General features: G+C 37.7%; 7 protein-coding genes across 7 annotated transcripts in view; 3 read left to right on the forward strand and 4 right to left on the reverse strand.

Annotated features, from left to right (window-relative positions):
- Nucleotides 1-4032, reverse strand: part of LOC141330799 (uncharacterized) — a 30559-nt gene extending 26527 nt beyond the window's left edge. The window contains exon 1 of the mRNA XM_073835561.1: nt 3650-4032. Within this exon, the coding sequence (XP_073691662.1) occupies nt 3650-4032 (383 nt within the window). The remainder of the gene's footprint in view (nt 1-3649) is intronic.
- Nucleotides 409-766, reverse strand: LOC141331239 (histone H4). The gene has a single exon (XM_073836229.1). The coding sequence runs from the start codon at nt 764-766 to the stop codon at nt 455-457; it is 312 nt and encodes a 103-aa protein (XP_073692330.1). The 3' UTR covers nt 409-454.
- Nucleotides 2463-2873, reverse strand: LOC141330801 (histone H3-like). The gene has a single exon (XM_073835563.1). The coding sequence runs from the start codon at nt 2871-2873 to the stop codon at nt 2463-2465; it is 411 nt and encodes a 136-aa protein (XP_073691664.1).
- Nucleotides 4033-4547: 515 nt separating the features above from the next.
- LOC141330800 (histone H1-like) lies at nt 4548-5183 on the reverse strand. Its single transcript, XM_073835562.1, has one exon. The coding sequence runs from the start codon at nt 5181-5183 to the stop codon at nt 4548-4550; it is 636 nt and encodes a 211-aa protein (XP_073691663.1).
- Nucleotides 5184-9370: 4187 nt separating this feature from the next.
- Nucleotides 9371-9781, forward strand: LOC141332423 (histone H3-like). The gene has a single exon (XM_073837557.1). It carries the CDS (start codon nt 9371-9373, stop codon nt 9779-9781), a length of 411 nt encoding a protein of 136 aa, XP_073693658.1.
- Nucleotides 9782-10636: 855 nt separating this feature from the next.
- LOC141331093 (histone H4) lies at nt 10637-10948 on the forward strand. The gene has a single exon (XM_073835979.1). The coding sequence runs from the start codon at nt 10637-10639 to the stop codon at nt 10946-10948; it is 312 nt and encodes a 103-aa protein (XP_073692080.1).
- An 802-nt stretch (nt 10949-11750) lies between these two features.
- Nucleotides 11751-12556, forward strand: LOC141332361 (histone H2B-like). Its single transcript, XM_073837499.1, has one exon. The coding sequence runs from the start codon at nt 11763-11765 to the stop codon at nt 12135-12137; it is 375 nt and encodes a 124-aa protein (XP_073693600.1). The 5' UTR covers nt 11751-11762; the 3' UTR covers nt 12138-12556.
- The last annotated feature ends 5044 nt before the right edge of the window (nt 12557-17600 follow it).

Raw genomic sequence — 17600 nt, forward strand, 5'->3', positions numbered from 1 at the left:
TTTTTGTTAAGTTATATTCTATAAAAAAAGGTCTCAAATATACAGAATAATTTTTAAAAGCCTTATAGACCCAATGAGAGAATTTGGAGAAAAAAGAAAGTGCTGTTCCGCCAGTTTCACTTTTGCTTTAACTTAAGTATCGTTGCCATCTGATGACGTGCTCTTTTGATTCTGTCGTTTTAATTAAAACCAAAAAGCTAAACGAATAAATGAAAATACCATGTGAAGTTAAAACAGACAATAACCCTTAAAAAAAGTCCTAACGTAATCCAACATGGTGCAACACACACCAGAATTACATTAAAATAATTTTTTAAAAAGGGCTTATTCATAAAAACTTTACATCTAAAAAACATTATCTACAACATGACTGTAATATGGACTCTTTATGTGACAGAGTGGGTGGCTCTTAAAAGAGCCGTTGGGTTTGTAGTTTATCTCTGATTTAAGACATTTATCCTCCGAAACCGTACAAGGTGCGTCCCTGTCGTTTCAGCGCGTACACAACGTCCATAGCGGTGACGGTCTTTCTCTTGGCGTGTTCGGTGTAGGTGACAGCATCACGGATAACGTTCTCCAGGAACACCTTCAACACACCGCGGGTCTCCTCGTAGATCAGACCCGAGATACGCTTAACACCGCCGCGGCGAGCGAGACGACGAATAGCGGGTTTGGTGATTCCCTGGATGTTATCGCGCAGAACTTTACGATGACGCTTAGCGCCTCCTTTTCCGAGTCCTTTACCGCCTTTGCCTCTTCCAGACATGTTTAAGACACTTCTTGTTTCAAACAAACGAAAACACAATACGGGAGAAAGGCTCCTGGAAGGTATTTTACGTTTGCTTACAGGACCTAACTGAAACCATTCCGCGTCACATGGCACAGAGTGATTGACAATGTGTGGGTTAGGGTGTGGGTGTGGGATTGTGTGTGTGTGTGTGTGTGTGTGTGTGTGTGTGTGTGTGTGTGTGTGTGTGTGTGTGTGTGTGTGTGTGTGTGTGTGTGTGTGTGTGTGTGTGTGTGTGTGTGTGTGTGTGTGTGTGTGTGTGTGTGTGTCTACTATTTCAGTATGGTTTACATTTTTGTAATGGCTTTATTCAGTCAATATTAAAGATATCAAGGTTACAGTTTCACAGATTTCAGTTAATTTCATGATCCAAGAGTTTATTGCTCTTAAATATTTGATAATTTCACCTTTTCATGGTGTGGTTACAAAAACATGTCATATTGCTAGATATATATATATATATATATTTTTTAAAGTATATGTTTTGAATAATTGTGATGAACTTTACTGGTCAAGCTCAGTGTTGAAATAGGTGGCCAGCTGATAGTCTGTAATATCAGCAGAAGCAGGAGTTTCATCATTCAGGGAAATGTTTCTGTCATTTAGTTTAACACACATTCTCTGTTACACCACAGTGTCCATCCAATACACCGAATGACAGAATCACTGTATAAATAACAATTTAGCATCTTATTTATATTACAGATACATTAGGAATATTTAGCACTGAAAAATATGTTAAACTTAATGAATATTATGATTTTAATGCATTTTTCTATTGTTTAGTTTGTGTTAATGTCACTGAAAAAAGCCAAAAAGCTAAAAACGTTACTGTGAACCCAGTAGAACAAGAACAAGAACTATAAAGATAACTATAATGATAGAGAATAATATATTTCTGAACAGAGTCCCGTCTCACGACAGTATTTCACAAGTTCAGTAGATTCTCCAACCAAAATACTCATTTACAGCAAGCAGAAAGTATTCATAATATAACTGCAAACAGCCATTTTTGAGGCAGAGCAAGTCAGAAACAAAGTGACAAACTAAGCAATCGTGGCCATAATAAAATAAATACTTTTTACTCAACAAACATCTGCTTCTGCTGTTATTTACTCAGAAAAACAAATACTGCAATTATGGACACAATTGAGAGTAACAGATATAGGCCTATTTATATAAAAATGAAACAATACACTTATTCTGACCTGTACTTATTAAAATACATATGTGACCATACTAGATGTAATTATATTCTAAATGACTTTCACTTCCTTACAAAAACTATGAAAAATGTAAATATTACAATTAGTATTTGAGGGCTGTGCTATGATCCTTAAACATAGTCTTTTAATTTGTCATTAAATGACTCTTGTTTAAAATATACTTAACATTTTTTGGCATTTAAAATTGTTACACTTAATTAACTTTTAGTGGGCGTCTTCATTAAACACTATATGTATGTGTGTGTGCTCATGTAGTAGTAACTGGCAACTAAGATTGACAGAACAAATAAAATTAACCCCCAAACATAATTATTTGAACTGATAAAGGCAACGTCATTTTCTTTTTGTTATATTCTGCGTTAAAATGGAAGTTCTCTCGTTCAGTGTGCTGTTGGTGGCTCTTAAAAGAGCCTTTGGGGTTTAATGTGGCTGATGCAGTGGCTGCGGGTTTAAGCGCGTTCTCCGCGGATGCGGCGGGCCAGCTGGATGTCTTTGGGCATGATGGTGACTCTCTTGGCGTGGATGGCGCACAGATTGGTGTCCTCAAACAGACCGACCAAATAAGCCTCACTGGACTCCTGCAGAGCCATGACAGCGGAGCTCTGGAAGCGCAGATCAGTCTTGAAATCCTGAGCGATTTCTCGGACCAGACGCTGGAAAGGCAGTTTGCGGATCAGCAGCTCAGTGGACTTCTGATAACGGCGGATCTCTCGGAGAGCCACGGTCCCGGGCCTGTAACGATGGGGCTTCTTGACACCGCCGGTGGCTGGGGCGCTCTTGCGGGCAGCTTTGGTAGCGAGCTGCTTCCTCGGGGCTTTGCCACCGGTGGATTTACGAGCGGTCTGCTTGGTTCTTGCCATCGCTGAGATACACTTCTTTCCCCGTTCTGGGTACGTAGAAAATACCGCTCTGTGTTCAGCGCCTGCTTTTAAAGCATCATACGGTCACGAGCTGATGGTGTCATAAAGGTGCTGAGGCTTGTGATTGGCTGATGTTTGACGTCTGCTCGTGACTGCTAGCCAATGACTGCGCACCTCCTGTTTTCAAACCGAGCTGTTTGTGTTTCTCGCTCAAAACGTTTTGTTTTGTTTATTACTTTATGCATCAATTACACACCCTTTATCAGAATCAGAATTAGCTTTTTAAGGAGCATTTGGTGCATACAGATCTGACATGAGAACACAAAGACTGAACAATAAATAATGTATATGGATATGTATATGTAGTCTGGAACAGGTGGTTTATGCAGATTTGGACATTATTTACTCTACATACAGCTGTATATAAAAATAATAATAAAACTGTTTTCTGAGTTCTTGAGAAAGACAATAATTAGAGAAGAATGAGTTATGTATTACAGCAGACATTGATTTCGGTATTAGCTGTTTAGGCTGGAGATGGCAAAATGTTTTCATGCCTGGGATATTTTAGTGCTTTATTCGTTTTAAAACATTCATATTGCAATTGCCCCACACTGAACAAATATACATGTTTTTTGAATATTTTTTATTTATTTATTTATTTTTGAATGAAAGTTTGCCTACGAACTAAATAAACAAGAGAAAAAGCGCTCTCTAATAGATAAAATGGGTGGCTCTTAAAAGAGCCTTTGGGTTTGAGAAACAGATCTGTTTACTTGGTCTTGGCGGGTTTTTCGGTCTTCTTGGGCAGAAGCACAGCCTGGATGTTGGGCAGCACGCCGCCCTGAGCGATGGTCACTCCGCCCAGGAGTTTGTTGAGCTCCTCATCATTGCGCACCGCCAGCTGCAGGTGACGGGGAATGATACGGGTCTTCTTGTTGTCCCTCGCGGCGTTTCCAGCCAACTCCAGGATCTCAGCGGTAAGATACTCGAGCACAGCCGCCAGATAGACGGGAGCACCGGCACCAACGCGCTCAGCGTAATTCCCTTTACGGAGAAGCCTGTGAACACGACCGACGGGGAACTGCAGCCCTGCCCTGGATGAACGAGTCTTAGCCTTGGCTCTTGCTTTGCCACCGGTTTTGCCTCTACCACTCATTGTTGGTTATTAATTTCAACGTTTGTAAAGCAGAAATGATGAACCCATGAGAGCAGCTCTACTGTTTTAAAAGAGCGTGCCAGTCGCCCATTGGTTTAGAGGCTTGTAAGATTTAAACCAATCACTGAACTTCCCTCGAACACCAAAGCCACACCCCCACAGCTGGCGGTCAGATTGTGCGGCATTTTAGACTAAAAAACAAAACTTGATAGAAAACATTAATGAAATCGTGACGGGATAAATTCAAAATCAATGTCAAGGCAACATAACGTTAAATTAAGATCAATGATCTATTAAATCTGTTAATATGAACATATGTGAAGAACTTGGTAGCTTTTCTGAATTCAGTCAGCACGTAAAACACTGCTTGACAAACTGTTGAGTTGAGATAAACTCAAATGCATTCTAATTATTTTCTACTACAAAAATTAAAACTACAGATCAAAAGTTTGCTCTTTCTTTGGAGTTTGTGGGTGGCTCTGAAAAGAGCCGTTGGGGAATAAAACAATACTTTTTTATTTCTTTTTGGGAGCTGCCTTTTTAGGCTTAGCAGCTTTAGGCTTGGTAGTTTTGGGTTTTGCCACCTTGGGTTTGGCTGCCTTCGCCTTTTTGGGGCTCTTTGCTGCTTTCTTGGGTGCTGCTGGCTTCTTTGCCTTCTTAGGGCTCTTCGTCGCCTTCTTAGCGGCAGCAGCGGCGGGTTTCTTGGCCTTCTTGGGCGATTTCTGAGCGGCGGGCTTCTTTGCCGCTGCGCTCTTGGGCTTCTTGGCAGCAGCGGGTTTCTTGGCCGCGGGCTTCTTGGCTTTAGGAGCAGCTTTCTTGACGGGTTTCTTCTTGGTCTCGCTTTGCTTGTTGAGCTTGAAGGAGCCGGAAGCGCCGGTGCCTTTGACCTGCACCAGGGTGCCTTTAGTCACCAGGCTCTTGATGGCGATCTTGACGCGGGAGTTGTTCTTCTCCACATCGTAGCCGCCGGCAGAGAGAGCCTTCTTCAGAGCTGCGAGAGACACGCCGCTCCTCTCCTTGGATGCGGACACGGCTTTGACGATCAGCTCGCCGACAGCTGGACCTGCTTTCTTGGCTTTGGCAGCGGACTTCTTCTTGGGTGCTTTGGCCGGCGGGGCGGCGGCAGCTGGGGCTGGAGCGGTTTCTGCCATTTCTCTTTTCTTCAAAAGCTGAAATCAACAATGATTGGCGCTACAGCAGCGCTGCGCTCTTAAACAACACATGAGAACCTTATAGACTCAACCCGCCGCTCGCTGTCTGCGCGCCTCCACGAGCCACTCGCGCTTGTGTTTCTTCTCTTACATTCAAGGGCAATACTCCAGTGGTTAAATAGTTTGACACAGTAAAAACAAACTCAACATCATGCAGAGGTTCTCGGCTTTCTCTGGACACTAAAATACGCGACGAGGAAATGTTTCTTTTTCTCCGATCAGATCAAATTCAAGGCGAGCATCAGCCACGGAACAAAGCCGCGTGTTCATTTAATGCCTTGTTTAAGAGGAAAAGTTGGTCAAAGACTGAAATCGTCCTCTGTGTGTTTCAGAAACAGTTTGAAGTGAATATAATGAAATAAGCATCAGTGAGGGCCATGTGCAGTGCTTCATACAGATGTTGTTTTGGCCAGCTTGAAGCACACGAACATCCGGAGGATTCCAGTTTCTTTCATACGTATACATAGACAGCGTTTTTAATTTTTTTGTAATGATGTTGTGGACGTAAATCATGTGGATAATGGATGGGTGTTAAGTTTTCAGTTTGAATGAGAATCATCACCACACTCTCATACTAGACTGGTCTCGTCCCGTTTATTATGTTCTTAGTTACATCATCTATATCAACATATTGAACCGTTCAATGATGTTAAAATCAGTCAAATGCTGTTTTTCTGCCCAGGAGAATAATTTGTGCCGAAAGAAAGAATGAAACATAAATCTATTGAAAATTATTAATTTCAGCCCTATAAGATATCAATCATAAGGAATTTTCTTAGTTTCAGCATAGTGAAGATATATATCATAATAAAGACAATATAATAATAATAAACATGTTTTTATGTATCTATGTATAGGTCCAGCAGGAAATAATTCAACAGCCACTTTCAATTAAAGAAACAAGTATACGTTGTCAGAATGTTCCTAGAACATTCCTGATGTGTCAACTTTATAAAATTAACAAAAAATGTGCATATTCATATATAAGATTATGCATTAATAACTGTATTATGAAAATGTCTTATGAATTATTATATTTATATAATTATTGATCTTTTTGAGAATATGTAGTTTTACCCTGAATGACCTTTTAAGACATGAGACTGTATTCTGTTGCTATGTAGCGAAGTTATTTTTTAGTAAATGTGCCTTTTTAAAGTTTGGGTTGGTGGACAAACATGCAAATTAATAACGCATTTGTTCACGAGCTGAGATATGAGTAATGTGTTCTTAATCAAAATTAGACATATAAGCGACCTATTGACTTCCTGAACTGTCTGGTTTTAGGGTATAAGAAATGCTAACGCTGCACCTCTTGCAGATCAGAGACTTTCTTACTTCTCCTTTCTCTACACTCTTTATCTTTTACTCTGATAATCTGGGTGCACCTAGACATCTTATATTTCTATTAGACTTACTTCTCTCGTATTTGACTAGCTTTGAATTTGATTTAGATATTTAATTCTAATTTGATTAATTAGACTATATTTAATTAGACTTTATTTGATCAGACTGACAAATGATTTAATTGACAACTTGGAATTGGGAATTAATATGTTTATTTCTTTTAATCAAAATTACATTATTGGAATTAACAGTCATTAATAATGTGATTCTTGTTATTGCTGCTATTCTTTTTTTAACCCTCCGGACCAACGGGGCCTATCTCTAGTTCATCACACATGCAGAACAAACTTAAGAGAATTTTACAATTAAAAAAAAAAAAAGTATTACAACCTTTTAAAGAAACATCTTCACTTTCAGAAGACTGATGTTATTTTACCAAGTGGTCCAACAAGTATTCAGAAACAATTTTTGCATCAGTCTACTGCCTGCATGATGTTATTTAAAAGCAAGCCAATTCAGCAACAACATTTTTTTAAATTGCTCATCACAAAATAACATTAAGCTGCATTATATTTATAATAATGTTGAATTACATTTCATTTACTTATTTAAAGTCTATTAACACTTCAATAAAGGTGTCCAATCGTTCCAGCCACATTTATTTCCAATCCTCAAATTAAACACACCTGGATTAGATAATCCAGATCATTAGAGATCAATAAGATCAATAAACACCTCTGAACTACAGCCAATACATGAATCTCGGTTTCTGTGAAACTACGTAGTCTAATAGTAAAAAAGAATTAAGAGTTTAGTTGTATTTTTTTTTTAAGTTGCAGTTTCATCTTATGTAGAACTTACTCTGTTTAAATATCACAAATTAGCCATGTCTGTCACTTTCTCATAAACACAAGGTTAGTATTTTTGTGATTGTGTTTCAGTGGGAACAGACTAAACTGAATGAAGAACAGTTACATTCTCCACATTTAATGCAGATACAGGAATATGAACAAACACCTGAAGCGGTAATCAAGGAGAGCAAGGCACAGAATAGCGCCAATGTAAATGAAATTAAATTAAATTACGTCTATAGTTGGACATGTTGTTTTTCCATGCAATTCTAAAAACTTCCAAGTTTTTCTTCATTTGCGCTCAAGATTACAAGTTGCTTTCTTGAGAGAATGGGTATTGTTGTTGTACCATGCCACGGTATGTTTTTTGTTTTGTTTCTCTCTAACCTTTCTTAACTTAATGAGAAGATAGTGCCCGTGTTACTAGTCATTTTGTCAAGTGTGTGTGTGTTTATGGAAACACAGAACAGTTGAGAAAAATTTGTGAATCTATCTTTGGTGGCAGGAAAACGATGAGTAGGACCGGTGGCATTTTGCATAGCTCCAAAAGAGTTTATAAGTCCTAATGCATCATTTGTATTATCAATGTGAATTTTAAAGTCTCAGACAACTATCACTTTATCAGCATTAACCAATAGGTCTGTATCTGCAAATTATTTTAGGAAATCTATGTATGGCCCCAGTGGTTTAAACAGTAGCCAGAGCAAGAGATAGGAGATATTTCTTTTGCATATCTGACTGAGTAACATTAAGCAGAAGTACTTCAAATAAATTAAACCTGTGTCCTGTTTTCTGAGTAACATTGAAAATATCACTATATATTGTTGCAACACCACCGCCACGACCGATCTGACGGGGCTCATGCTTATAACAGTAGTTTAGTGGAGTAGACTCATTCCCCCAGTTTCACAGACAAGGGTTAATTTGTTTCCTCTGACCGTTGTTCTGTTTAATCCTGGCATGTCCCTGCTCTCTTGGCCACATAGCAGGCTCATATTTGTGCCTGTGGTTCGTCATACGACTGTAAATAAACATTTTAAATGTTCTCCGCGACCGAAAAGTCATTGCGATCCATTGTTTTCCTGTGGTTTACGTTGACCGCTCTCCCTCTCGTTACGTCACTGCCGGTTTGGCAGTTTTTTAGACGTGGAAGTAAAATTATTTCACAAAAACGACTCCAGAAGCCTTAATAGCGTATTTTGAAGTATATTTTAAAGAAAATTTGGTTCCTACATTATTTTTCCATACATCAATTCACTGGAGTCTCTAACCTGCAATATGCACTTTAAGCCTAGTCCTAGACTAAAATGTAAGTCTGAGCTGTTTCAACTAAAACAAAATTGCACTGATTGATCTTAAAATATATCAGTGGCTTTGTTTTGTCTCAAGATGCACACCAGTGATGTTTTTTTCTAAGCATGTTTATAAAAATTACTTAAATGTCCTAATTAATTTATGGCCTAATCCTGGTTTAGTCTAAGCCCTGTCTGTGAAACCGGGCCATTCAGACCAATATAATCGTTTGGTTTTAGCCAGGTTTCAGTCAAGCAGAGTACATCAAAACTATTATCTGTGATCATTTCATTTACAATAGCTGCTTTGGGTGCGAATGATCTAATATTTAGGAGCCCAATCTTGAATTATTATTATTATTTTTTTTTTGGATCTTAATGCTTAAACTTAAAAGACTTTAAAAAAACCACGAACAAAGCGTTTTGAGCGGGAAACACAAACAGCTCGGTTTGAAAACAGGAGGTGCGCAGTCATTGGCTAGCAGTCACGAGCAGACGTCACACATCAGCCAATCACAAGCCTCAGCTCCTTTATGACACCATCAGCTCTTGACCATATGATACTTTAAAAGCAGGCGCTGAACACAGAGCAGTATTTTCTACCTACAAAGAACGGAGAGAGAAGTGTATCTCAGCGATGGCAAGAACCAAGCAGACCGCTCGTAAATCCACCGGTGGCAAAGCCCCGAGGAAGCAGCTCGCTACCAAAGCCGCCCGCAAGAGCGCCCCAGCCACCGGCGGCGTCAAGAAGCCCCATCGTTACAGGCCCGGGACCGTGGCTCTCCGAGAGATCCGCCGTTATCAGAAGTCCACTGAGCTGCTGATCCGCAAACTGCCTTTCCAGCGTCTGGTCCGAGAAATCGCTCAAGATTTCAAGACTGATCTGCGCTTCCAGAGTTCCGCTGTTATGGCTCTGCAGGAGTCCAGTGAGGCTTATTTGGTCGGTCTGTTTGAGGACACCAATCTGTGCGCCATCCACGCCAAGAGAGTCACCATCATGCCCAAAGACATCCAGCTGGCCCGCCGCATCCGCGGAGAACGCGCTTAAACCCGCAGCCGCTGCATCAGCCACATTAAACCCCAAAGGCTCTTTTAAGAGCCACCAACAACACACTTAACGAGAGAATTTCCACTTTAACGCAGAGTTTGAGTAGTTAATGTAGCTGTCATGTGCTTAGAGAATTCTGTCTGGTTCTTACTTTGATGCGTTTCCTCAATTAGTTTCCCACTGCTACAAATAACAAACGCATATATATAACGTTATATATATATATATATATATATATATATATAGAGAGAGAGAGAGAGATACATATAATACATATAGATATATACATATGAGCATCAACATTTGAATTTGATCAAAAAACTTACCTAGTTCTTGTCTTAGGACAACTTTGAACCTTTTTTTTGATCCACTTCAAATGTTATATATATATATATATATATATATATATATATATATATATATTGTGTTTGTTACAACTCTAAGTGAATAAAACAAAAAGTACCATACTGCTAATATACGCATTTATATAAAACGGCCAAGTGCAGTTGCGCCATGAATGTCTTGCTATGTTTAAGTAGATGACGATGATGATGGTCTGGAAGTCAGAGCGTCTGCCAAATAAATGCATGTAAATATTATTCAGATATGATCTTATAAATGTTATTTGTGAAATGAATCTCTCAAAACATGAATTAAAATACAAACCAAAAGAATAATATTGTTAAATCAGGTTTGGCATTAAACCACATCGTCCAGTGCTCTAACTACCGGGGAGGGGTGCGCCATGTGATGCGTGGATGGTTTCAGTTAGGTCCTGTAAGTAAACGTAAAATACCTTCCTGGAGCGCTTCTCAGATGTTCTTTTTTATTTGATTGAAACGGAAGTGTTTAAACATGTCTGGAAGAGGCAAAGGCGGTAAAGGACTCGGAAAAGGAGGCGCTAAGCGTCATCGTAAAGTTCTGCGCGATAACATCCAGGGAATCACCAAACCCGCTATTCGTCGTCTCGCTCGCCGCGGCGGTGTTAAGCGTATCTCGGGTCTGATCTACGAGGAGACTCGCGGTGTGTTGAAGGTGTTCCTGGAGAACGTTATCCGTGATGCTGTCACCTACACCGAACACGCCAAGAGAAAGACCGTCACCGCTATGGACGTTGTGTACGCGCTGAAACGACAGGGACGCACCTTGTACGGTTTCGGAGGTTAAACGCCTTAAATCAGAGATAAACTACAAACCCAACGGCTCTTTTAAGAGCCACCCACACTGTCACATAAAGAGTTCAAGTGATATTGTTGTTTAATGTCATAAGTGAGTAGAAATAACGTTTATTAATGCCTTTTTCACTTTAATTAAAAAAAAAACTTTTCTCAAAATTAAAGCTCTTATAACGTGTTTCTTCAGAGGCGCGCACATAGTGAGAATATATATTTTTATATATATATATATATATATATATATATATATATATATATATTAGTATATTCGTTTGTTGGTTTAGTGTTTTCTTTGAATTGAAGTAATCTACTAAATAAAGAGACAATGCAATCAGCTGGCAATAAGATTTAAACTTTGAGCAAAAGTGAAACTGTCAGGACAGAAGAGGAGAACGTGTCAAATTATTTTAATCTTTTCTACAAATTCTCTCACTGAGTCTGTAAGGTTTTTAAAAAGTACACAGCATGATATTAATCATGTATGATATTTGAGACCTGTTTGTTTTCTCACATAGAATATAACCAACAAAAAGAGCGGGAATTGAAACAAAGGAAATGTAGTCATGTGGGCAGATGTCATTCAAACACGGTGGGCGGGGCTATCGTTTCTCAGCTTCTGATTGGCCGTCGTTGCGCTCGTGATGTTTCGAGTTGTCCAATCACATACGAGTTTATGGGTGTGGTCTGTGAAATCACTCAATCAGAATGTTCCACATCTCTTTGCTAATTAGCATAGGTTAGTCAATAAATCCCTCTGTCAGACTCACTGCAGTCACTGATTCGTCGAAGTATCGTCTAGCAGCATCATGCCGGAACCAGCGAAGTCCGCTCCTAAGAAAGGCTCCAAGAAGGCCGTCACTAAGACCGCAGGGAAAGGAGGAAAGAAGCGCAGAAAGTCCAGGAAGGAGAGTTACGCCATCTACGTCTACAAAGTCCTGAAGCAGGTCCATCCTGACACCGGTATCTCTTCCAAGGCGATGGGAATCATGAACTCTTTCGTCAATGACATCTTCGAGCGCATCGGTGGAGAAGCGTCTCGTCTGGCTCACTACAACAAGCGCTCCACCATCACTTCACGAGAGATCCAGACCGCTGTGCGTCTGCTGCTGCCCGGTGAACTGGCCAAACACGCCGTGTCTGAGGGCACCAAGGCCGTCACCAAGTACACCAGCTCCAAGTAGATCTCATCAAACTCACAAACCCAAAGGCTCTTTTAAGAGCCACCTATCTACTCACTGAAAGAGTTTTCTCATTGATGTTTTTGGGGGTATTCACTTTTTATTTGATCAAATTTTTAGTTTTTTTATAAAACAGTTTTATTGTAAGTTTCTAATTTGGAAAGGTTACAAGCTTTTCACTTAATAGCTCTTCTCCTTGTCATCCAAGATGTTTTTCTTTTTTCAGTGGTAAAGAAATTGTTTTTTGAGAAAAGTGTTTCAGGAATGTTCTCCATATAGTGGACTTCTATAGTAGACTTCCATGAGTTTGAACTTCCTAAATGCAGCTTCAAAGGACTCTAAATGATCCCAGCTGAGGAAGAAGGGTTTTATCTAGTGAGACTATCAGTTATTTTCTAAAATAAATTACAATTTGTATGCTTTTTAATCTCAAATGCTGGTCTTGTCTAGCTCTGTGTGTACTCTGTTCAGTCTGGTTCAAGATAGTTAGGATATGTTGAAAAACTCCCATTTAATTTTCTCCTTCAACTTCAAAATTGCTTGATTTTTATTATGATTTATTGTTATATATTGTGACAATGGTAATTATATACAGGCCGGTTCCAGAACTAAATCACTAAGGGTTTTCTTATAAACTCTAACCATATATATATATATATATATATATATATATATATATATATATATATATATATACACACTACCAGTCAAAAGTTTGGACACACTTGACTTATTTTTTTTTTTTTTTTTATGTTTAGTCAAATATTAATTATTTAAAAAATAATACAATATATTATTTTAATTTATTTAATTTGATTGTATTCTGTTTTTTTTTTTTTTTAATATACAAATTGTACCAAGGAATGCTTCTCAGTTTGTTTTTAAGAAAAATATTTGTTTTTTTCTACTTGAAAAAAAAAAAAATCTTAACTTCAGTTTTTCTTAAAAACAAACTGAAAGGCATTCCTTGGCACAATTTATATTTAAAAATAAAATAAAAATAAAATAAAATAAATATTTTTATATATAATAATTTTTTTTTTTATTAATATTTGACTAAAAAAAAAAACATTAAGTCAAGTGTGTCAATACTTTTGACTGGTAGTGTGTGTGTATATATATATATATATATATATATAGTATAGTGCGATCTCACAAAGATAGGCTATGTTATAATTTAATATAACATACTATTTCCACAGAGACGCGTCGTGCACAAATCAGATCAGAATCAGTTAAGAGATTTTATGGTTAAATGTAAGTTAGTCAGAATCTGCTTGTTTCACAAGTTTACGGTGTTATCCGCATTCGTAGATCTTCCCAGTATAACAAGAAAAAAGGTTTCTCGCATAATCCATTTAAAATTTGAAGAAAAGTTTTGTTTGTCCTCGTATACCGTTTCAGGAATGACAAACGCAAATGAATCAGCTAAATTGTTCTGCTAGGCATTGCTAGAAAACACTTTATGTTGATAGTTCCACATTCTACTAACATTAAGTAACTTTGCGACTACATGTGAACTAGCCGTCATTAGAGTATTAGTACACTATCTGCTTAATATCTTCATTTTGTTGGGTCCACAACATACTACATCCTGACTAGTATATTCTACTAACCCTACTCTGAGAGATAGTAGACATGTAGTTGCAAATACTTAAGCATTGTTATTCCATTATTCTACTTATTTATTCATACGTTAGTACAGTAAAAGTATACAAATGTGGTGTAATACTCATTAATCCATAAACAAGAAGCTGATGAGTGATCCTCTGCTGCCATCTACTGGTTAGAATAGTAATTGTGTGTCATTTTCATCTTAAATGTCTTTGTTTTCCACCAGGAGACACGTTTTTGGCAAGTCTTTTCATCTTCATGAATGAAAAGTGAATCGTTAAAGTGAATTTTACTGCACAACTGTGGTTAAAAATATTATAGGCTTTAACATATTTGAAGTTAACAGTGGGTAACGGGCACTAAATGTGTAATTGTTTTTGTTTGTGTTATATATTCATGTACCTCACTCCAGCCAGACAACCAGTGTTATAATATTATAATATAATCTAACATTTTAATTAGCTAGTTTTAGATTAAAATCTTTGTCTTTGCTGTAAAAAAAACTAAAAATAACTTTCCTTGGTATATATAATAAAACAATGTTTGATTCATTGGTATTGATAACAGCTTAACGTCATTTACCTTAGTCTACCTTTGGGGTCTTTGCTATTATATTCCAATATCATTAAGCAACCCTGCCTTCTTGGGTTTTATCCTGCTGTTATTTCTCCAGTGGACCTGTTTTTACTCTCATTTCCACCAAAGCAGGTGAAACGGGTTCACAATCACTTCTGCTTCCAAACCAGTGGTGCGTTTCCCAAAAAGCAATGTTTGCCCGTTCCGTCATTACTAATAGAGTTCAACGGAACTAACAACCATAGATAGATAACAATGCTTTTGGGAAATGCACCTTAGACGTGATGTTATACCTAAAATGACTATCACTGTTAGAATGATTTTTGTTAAATGTTCATGGTGTTGTGTTTAGAACTGAGAACTGAACAGACTTGCATGTAAAAGGTTAGTAATTCCGACATTGATAACCCTCTGGTCATTCCAAACCTGTAAGACGGATGATATCTTTGATGAAAACCGAGAGCGCCGTAGACAGAAGGGATGGGACTGACTCTGAGATCGTCCGAATGCATCGCGTTTCTCTTTGGAATCGATTCTGAGCTGAGGTTTTAACAGCAGATGGCGCTCTAATCTAGTTTTTATCCGCACACTCAAACGCTCACGAAGAAGAGCGATGAAGAGCATCTGTGAGTCGTGTAATTTCACCTGGGCTCAGAATGCGTTTATGACACAAGATTATTGTAAACGCAGCCCACTGCGCTGTAAACAGTTTTAACCAGTTTCAACTTAAAAACCTGAGTTCAGCCGCTGCCTTACAATGTTAAGTTAAATCAACTTAATATACAAGTCATTTGAACTCACAACAATAAAATTAGTTAAAATGACTTTTTCAGTTGATTTAACTTATGAGTTGAAACTACTTGTATATTAAGTTGATTTAACTTAAAATGTTAAGGCACCTGCTGAACTTAAGTTTTTTAAGTTGAAACTGGTTAAAACTTTCTACAGTGTGTGTGAACACCCTTGTAATTGACTTCAACCTTTTCAGATTGTATGAATGGTTATTTTAGTGCGTGTAAGAGCACTGCTGTGTCTAAAGCAATAAGTGCCATCTGATGTTCAAAACTAAGCTCAGAGTCGATTTGAGAAAGAATCAAGATGTGTTTGGAAATCTCAGAATCGATGCTGATTAATTTCTCAATTTGCGTTGCAACGATTTATCATCCCATCCCTAATAGACAACGCAACTAAAATGTTCCCAGACCCAGAAAGGCTGTAAGGTTGTTGTTAAATAGTCTCTCTGCATATACTTACATATGCACTTATATATAGATCTTAGCCTGTGTTAGTCTTGTGTTTGGACTTGTGTGTGTGTTACTTCCTGTCTGAGTGCCAGTGGTAGTCCTATTGTTTCATTGGTCTTCTTAATCATCTTCACAGGTGTGTTTTGTCATCTTGTTAGCATCTCTGTGTATAAATAGCTCAGTGTTTTAGTCAGTCTTTATCTTTGATTGGATGTTGAGTTGGTTGTTTACGTTGTTCTCCCAGTGTTTGCATTAGCTTTGTGTGTTTAGAGAAACGTCACTCTCTGTCTTTGGATCCGGCCGCTCATCGTCCTCAAACTGTTTCTCTACAGTTCTTTGCGAAATTATTCACACCCCTTCATTTTTTCACATTTTGTTTTGTTGCAGCGTTATGTTAAACTGCTTTAAATTACTTTTTTTTCCCCCACATCAATCTACATCTCATACACCATAATGACAGCACAAAACAGGTTTGTAACAACTTTGCAAATTTATTGGAAATAAAAAACTGAAAAGGTCCCGTTGCATAAGTATTCATACCCTTTTCTGGGACACTGGAAATGTATCTCAGGAGCGTTCATATTGCTTCTAGATGTTCCTACACTTGGAGTAGAGTTAAACTGTGGCAAATTCATTTGAATGAGTCTGATTTAGAAAGACACACACCTCTCAGAAAAGGTCTAACAGCTGAAAATGCAGATCAGAGCAAAAACCAAGATAACTGCCTGTAGAGCTCAGTGACAGACTTGCGTTAAGGCGATGATCTAGAGAAGAGTTCAGAAACAAATCTGCTGCATTGAAGGTTGACAGAAGCATTCTCCATAATGGAAGACGACTGGAACAACTAGGACTCTAGAAAATGTCCAAGCTGACAGAGATGGAGAGGTGAAAAGGTGAGGCAAAGAATGGCAGATAATTGCCAAATGCAGATGTGCAAAGATGCTCACATCAGACCCAAAAACACTTGAGGCTGTAAAGCTGCTTCAACTATGGACTGAGTTAAGGGTATGAATACTTATGCAATCTACTTATTTCAGTGTTTTATTTGTAATACATTTGTCAAATTTGCAAATCTGGTTTTTGCTTTGTCATTATTATGGTGTATGGAGTGTAAATTGATGTGGGGAAAAACTCATTTAAAGCAGTTTAACATAATGCTGCAACAAAACAAAATGAAAAAATGAAGGGGTATGAATACTTTTGCAAGGCACTGTATGTGTGTGAGATATATATATATATATAAATCCTATGAAGATGCCAATTCCTTGTCCTCATGGGAACATTTTTTGGTCCCCATGATGAAGAGCTCATAAATCATACAGAAAGCAGTTTTTTTTCATCTAAAAATGCTAATAGTTTTCTGTGAGGGTTAGATTTATGTGTAGGGTTTAATTAAATATGGTTTGTACAGTATTAAAACCATTAGACCAATAGAATATCCCCATAAAGCATGGAAACCCAACACGTGTGTGTGTATATTTTTGTTAAAATCTCAGCAACTTAATTTTCCAGTGTTTTAGAATTATATTTCTGAATGAACATGTGACTCAGAAATGATGCTGAAAACACGGCTTTGATCACAGAAATCAATTACAGTTCAACAGATATTCACATAGAAAACAGCCGTTTTAAATTGTACAAATATTTCAGTTTTTATCTGTATTTTAAAATAAATAAGTGGCGAACAGAGGAGAATTGAACCTCATGTTATGAAAGTGCAAAAGCATTATGAAAAATGGTTTCCTATTAAATCAAAAAATAAAGTGGTGTGCCAGCAAATAGTACTTTTTAAATTTTAACTTTTGTTTTTGAATAAAGGTCATGAATCTGATGTGGAGAAAACCAGTCTTAAGTAGCAATAGCCAACAACACATCATATGGGTCAAAATTATCACTTTTTTATGCCAAAACTCATTAGGATATTAAGTAAAAATCATGTTCCATGAAGATATTTAGTAAATTTCCCACCGCAAATATATCAAAACTTCATTTTTGATTAGTAACATGCCTTGCTAGGAACTTCATTTGGACA

The sequence above is a fragment of the Garra rufa genome, chromosome 3, assembly GCF_049309525.1.
Source record: "Garra rufa chromosome 3, GarRuf1.0, whole genome shotgun sequence".
NCBI classification, from domain to species: Eukaryota; Metazoa; Chordata; class Actinopteri; order Cypriniformes; family Cyprinidae; genus Garra; species Garra rufa.

Bases quoted from the DNA above. Each gene is read 5' to 3' on its own strand.
- LOC141331239 (XM_073836229.1), bottom strand. From the start codon at position 766: ATGTCTGGAAGAGGCAAAGGCGGTAAAGGACTCGGAAAAGGAGGCGCT.
- LOC141332423 (XM_073837557.1), top strand. From the start codon at position 9,371: ATGGCAAGAACCAAGCAGACCGCTCGTAAATCCACCGGTGGCAAAGCC.
- LOC141330800 (XM_073835562.1), bottom strand. From the start codon at position 5,183: ATGGCAGAAACCGCTCCAGCCCCAGCTGCCGCCGCCCCGCCGGCCAAA.
- LOC141331093 (XM_073835979.1), top strand. From the start codon at position 10,637: ATGTCTGGAAGAGGCAAAGGCGGTAAAGGACTCGGAAAAGGAGGCGCT.
- LOC141332361 (XM_073837499.1), top strand. From the start codon at position 11,763: ATGCCGGAACCAGCGAAGTCCGCTCCTAAGAAAGGCTCCAAGAAGGCC.
- LOC141330801 (XM_073835563.1), bottom strand. From the start codon at position 2,873: ATGGCAAGAACCAAGCAGACCGCTCGTAAATCCACCGGTGGCAAAGCC.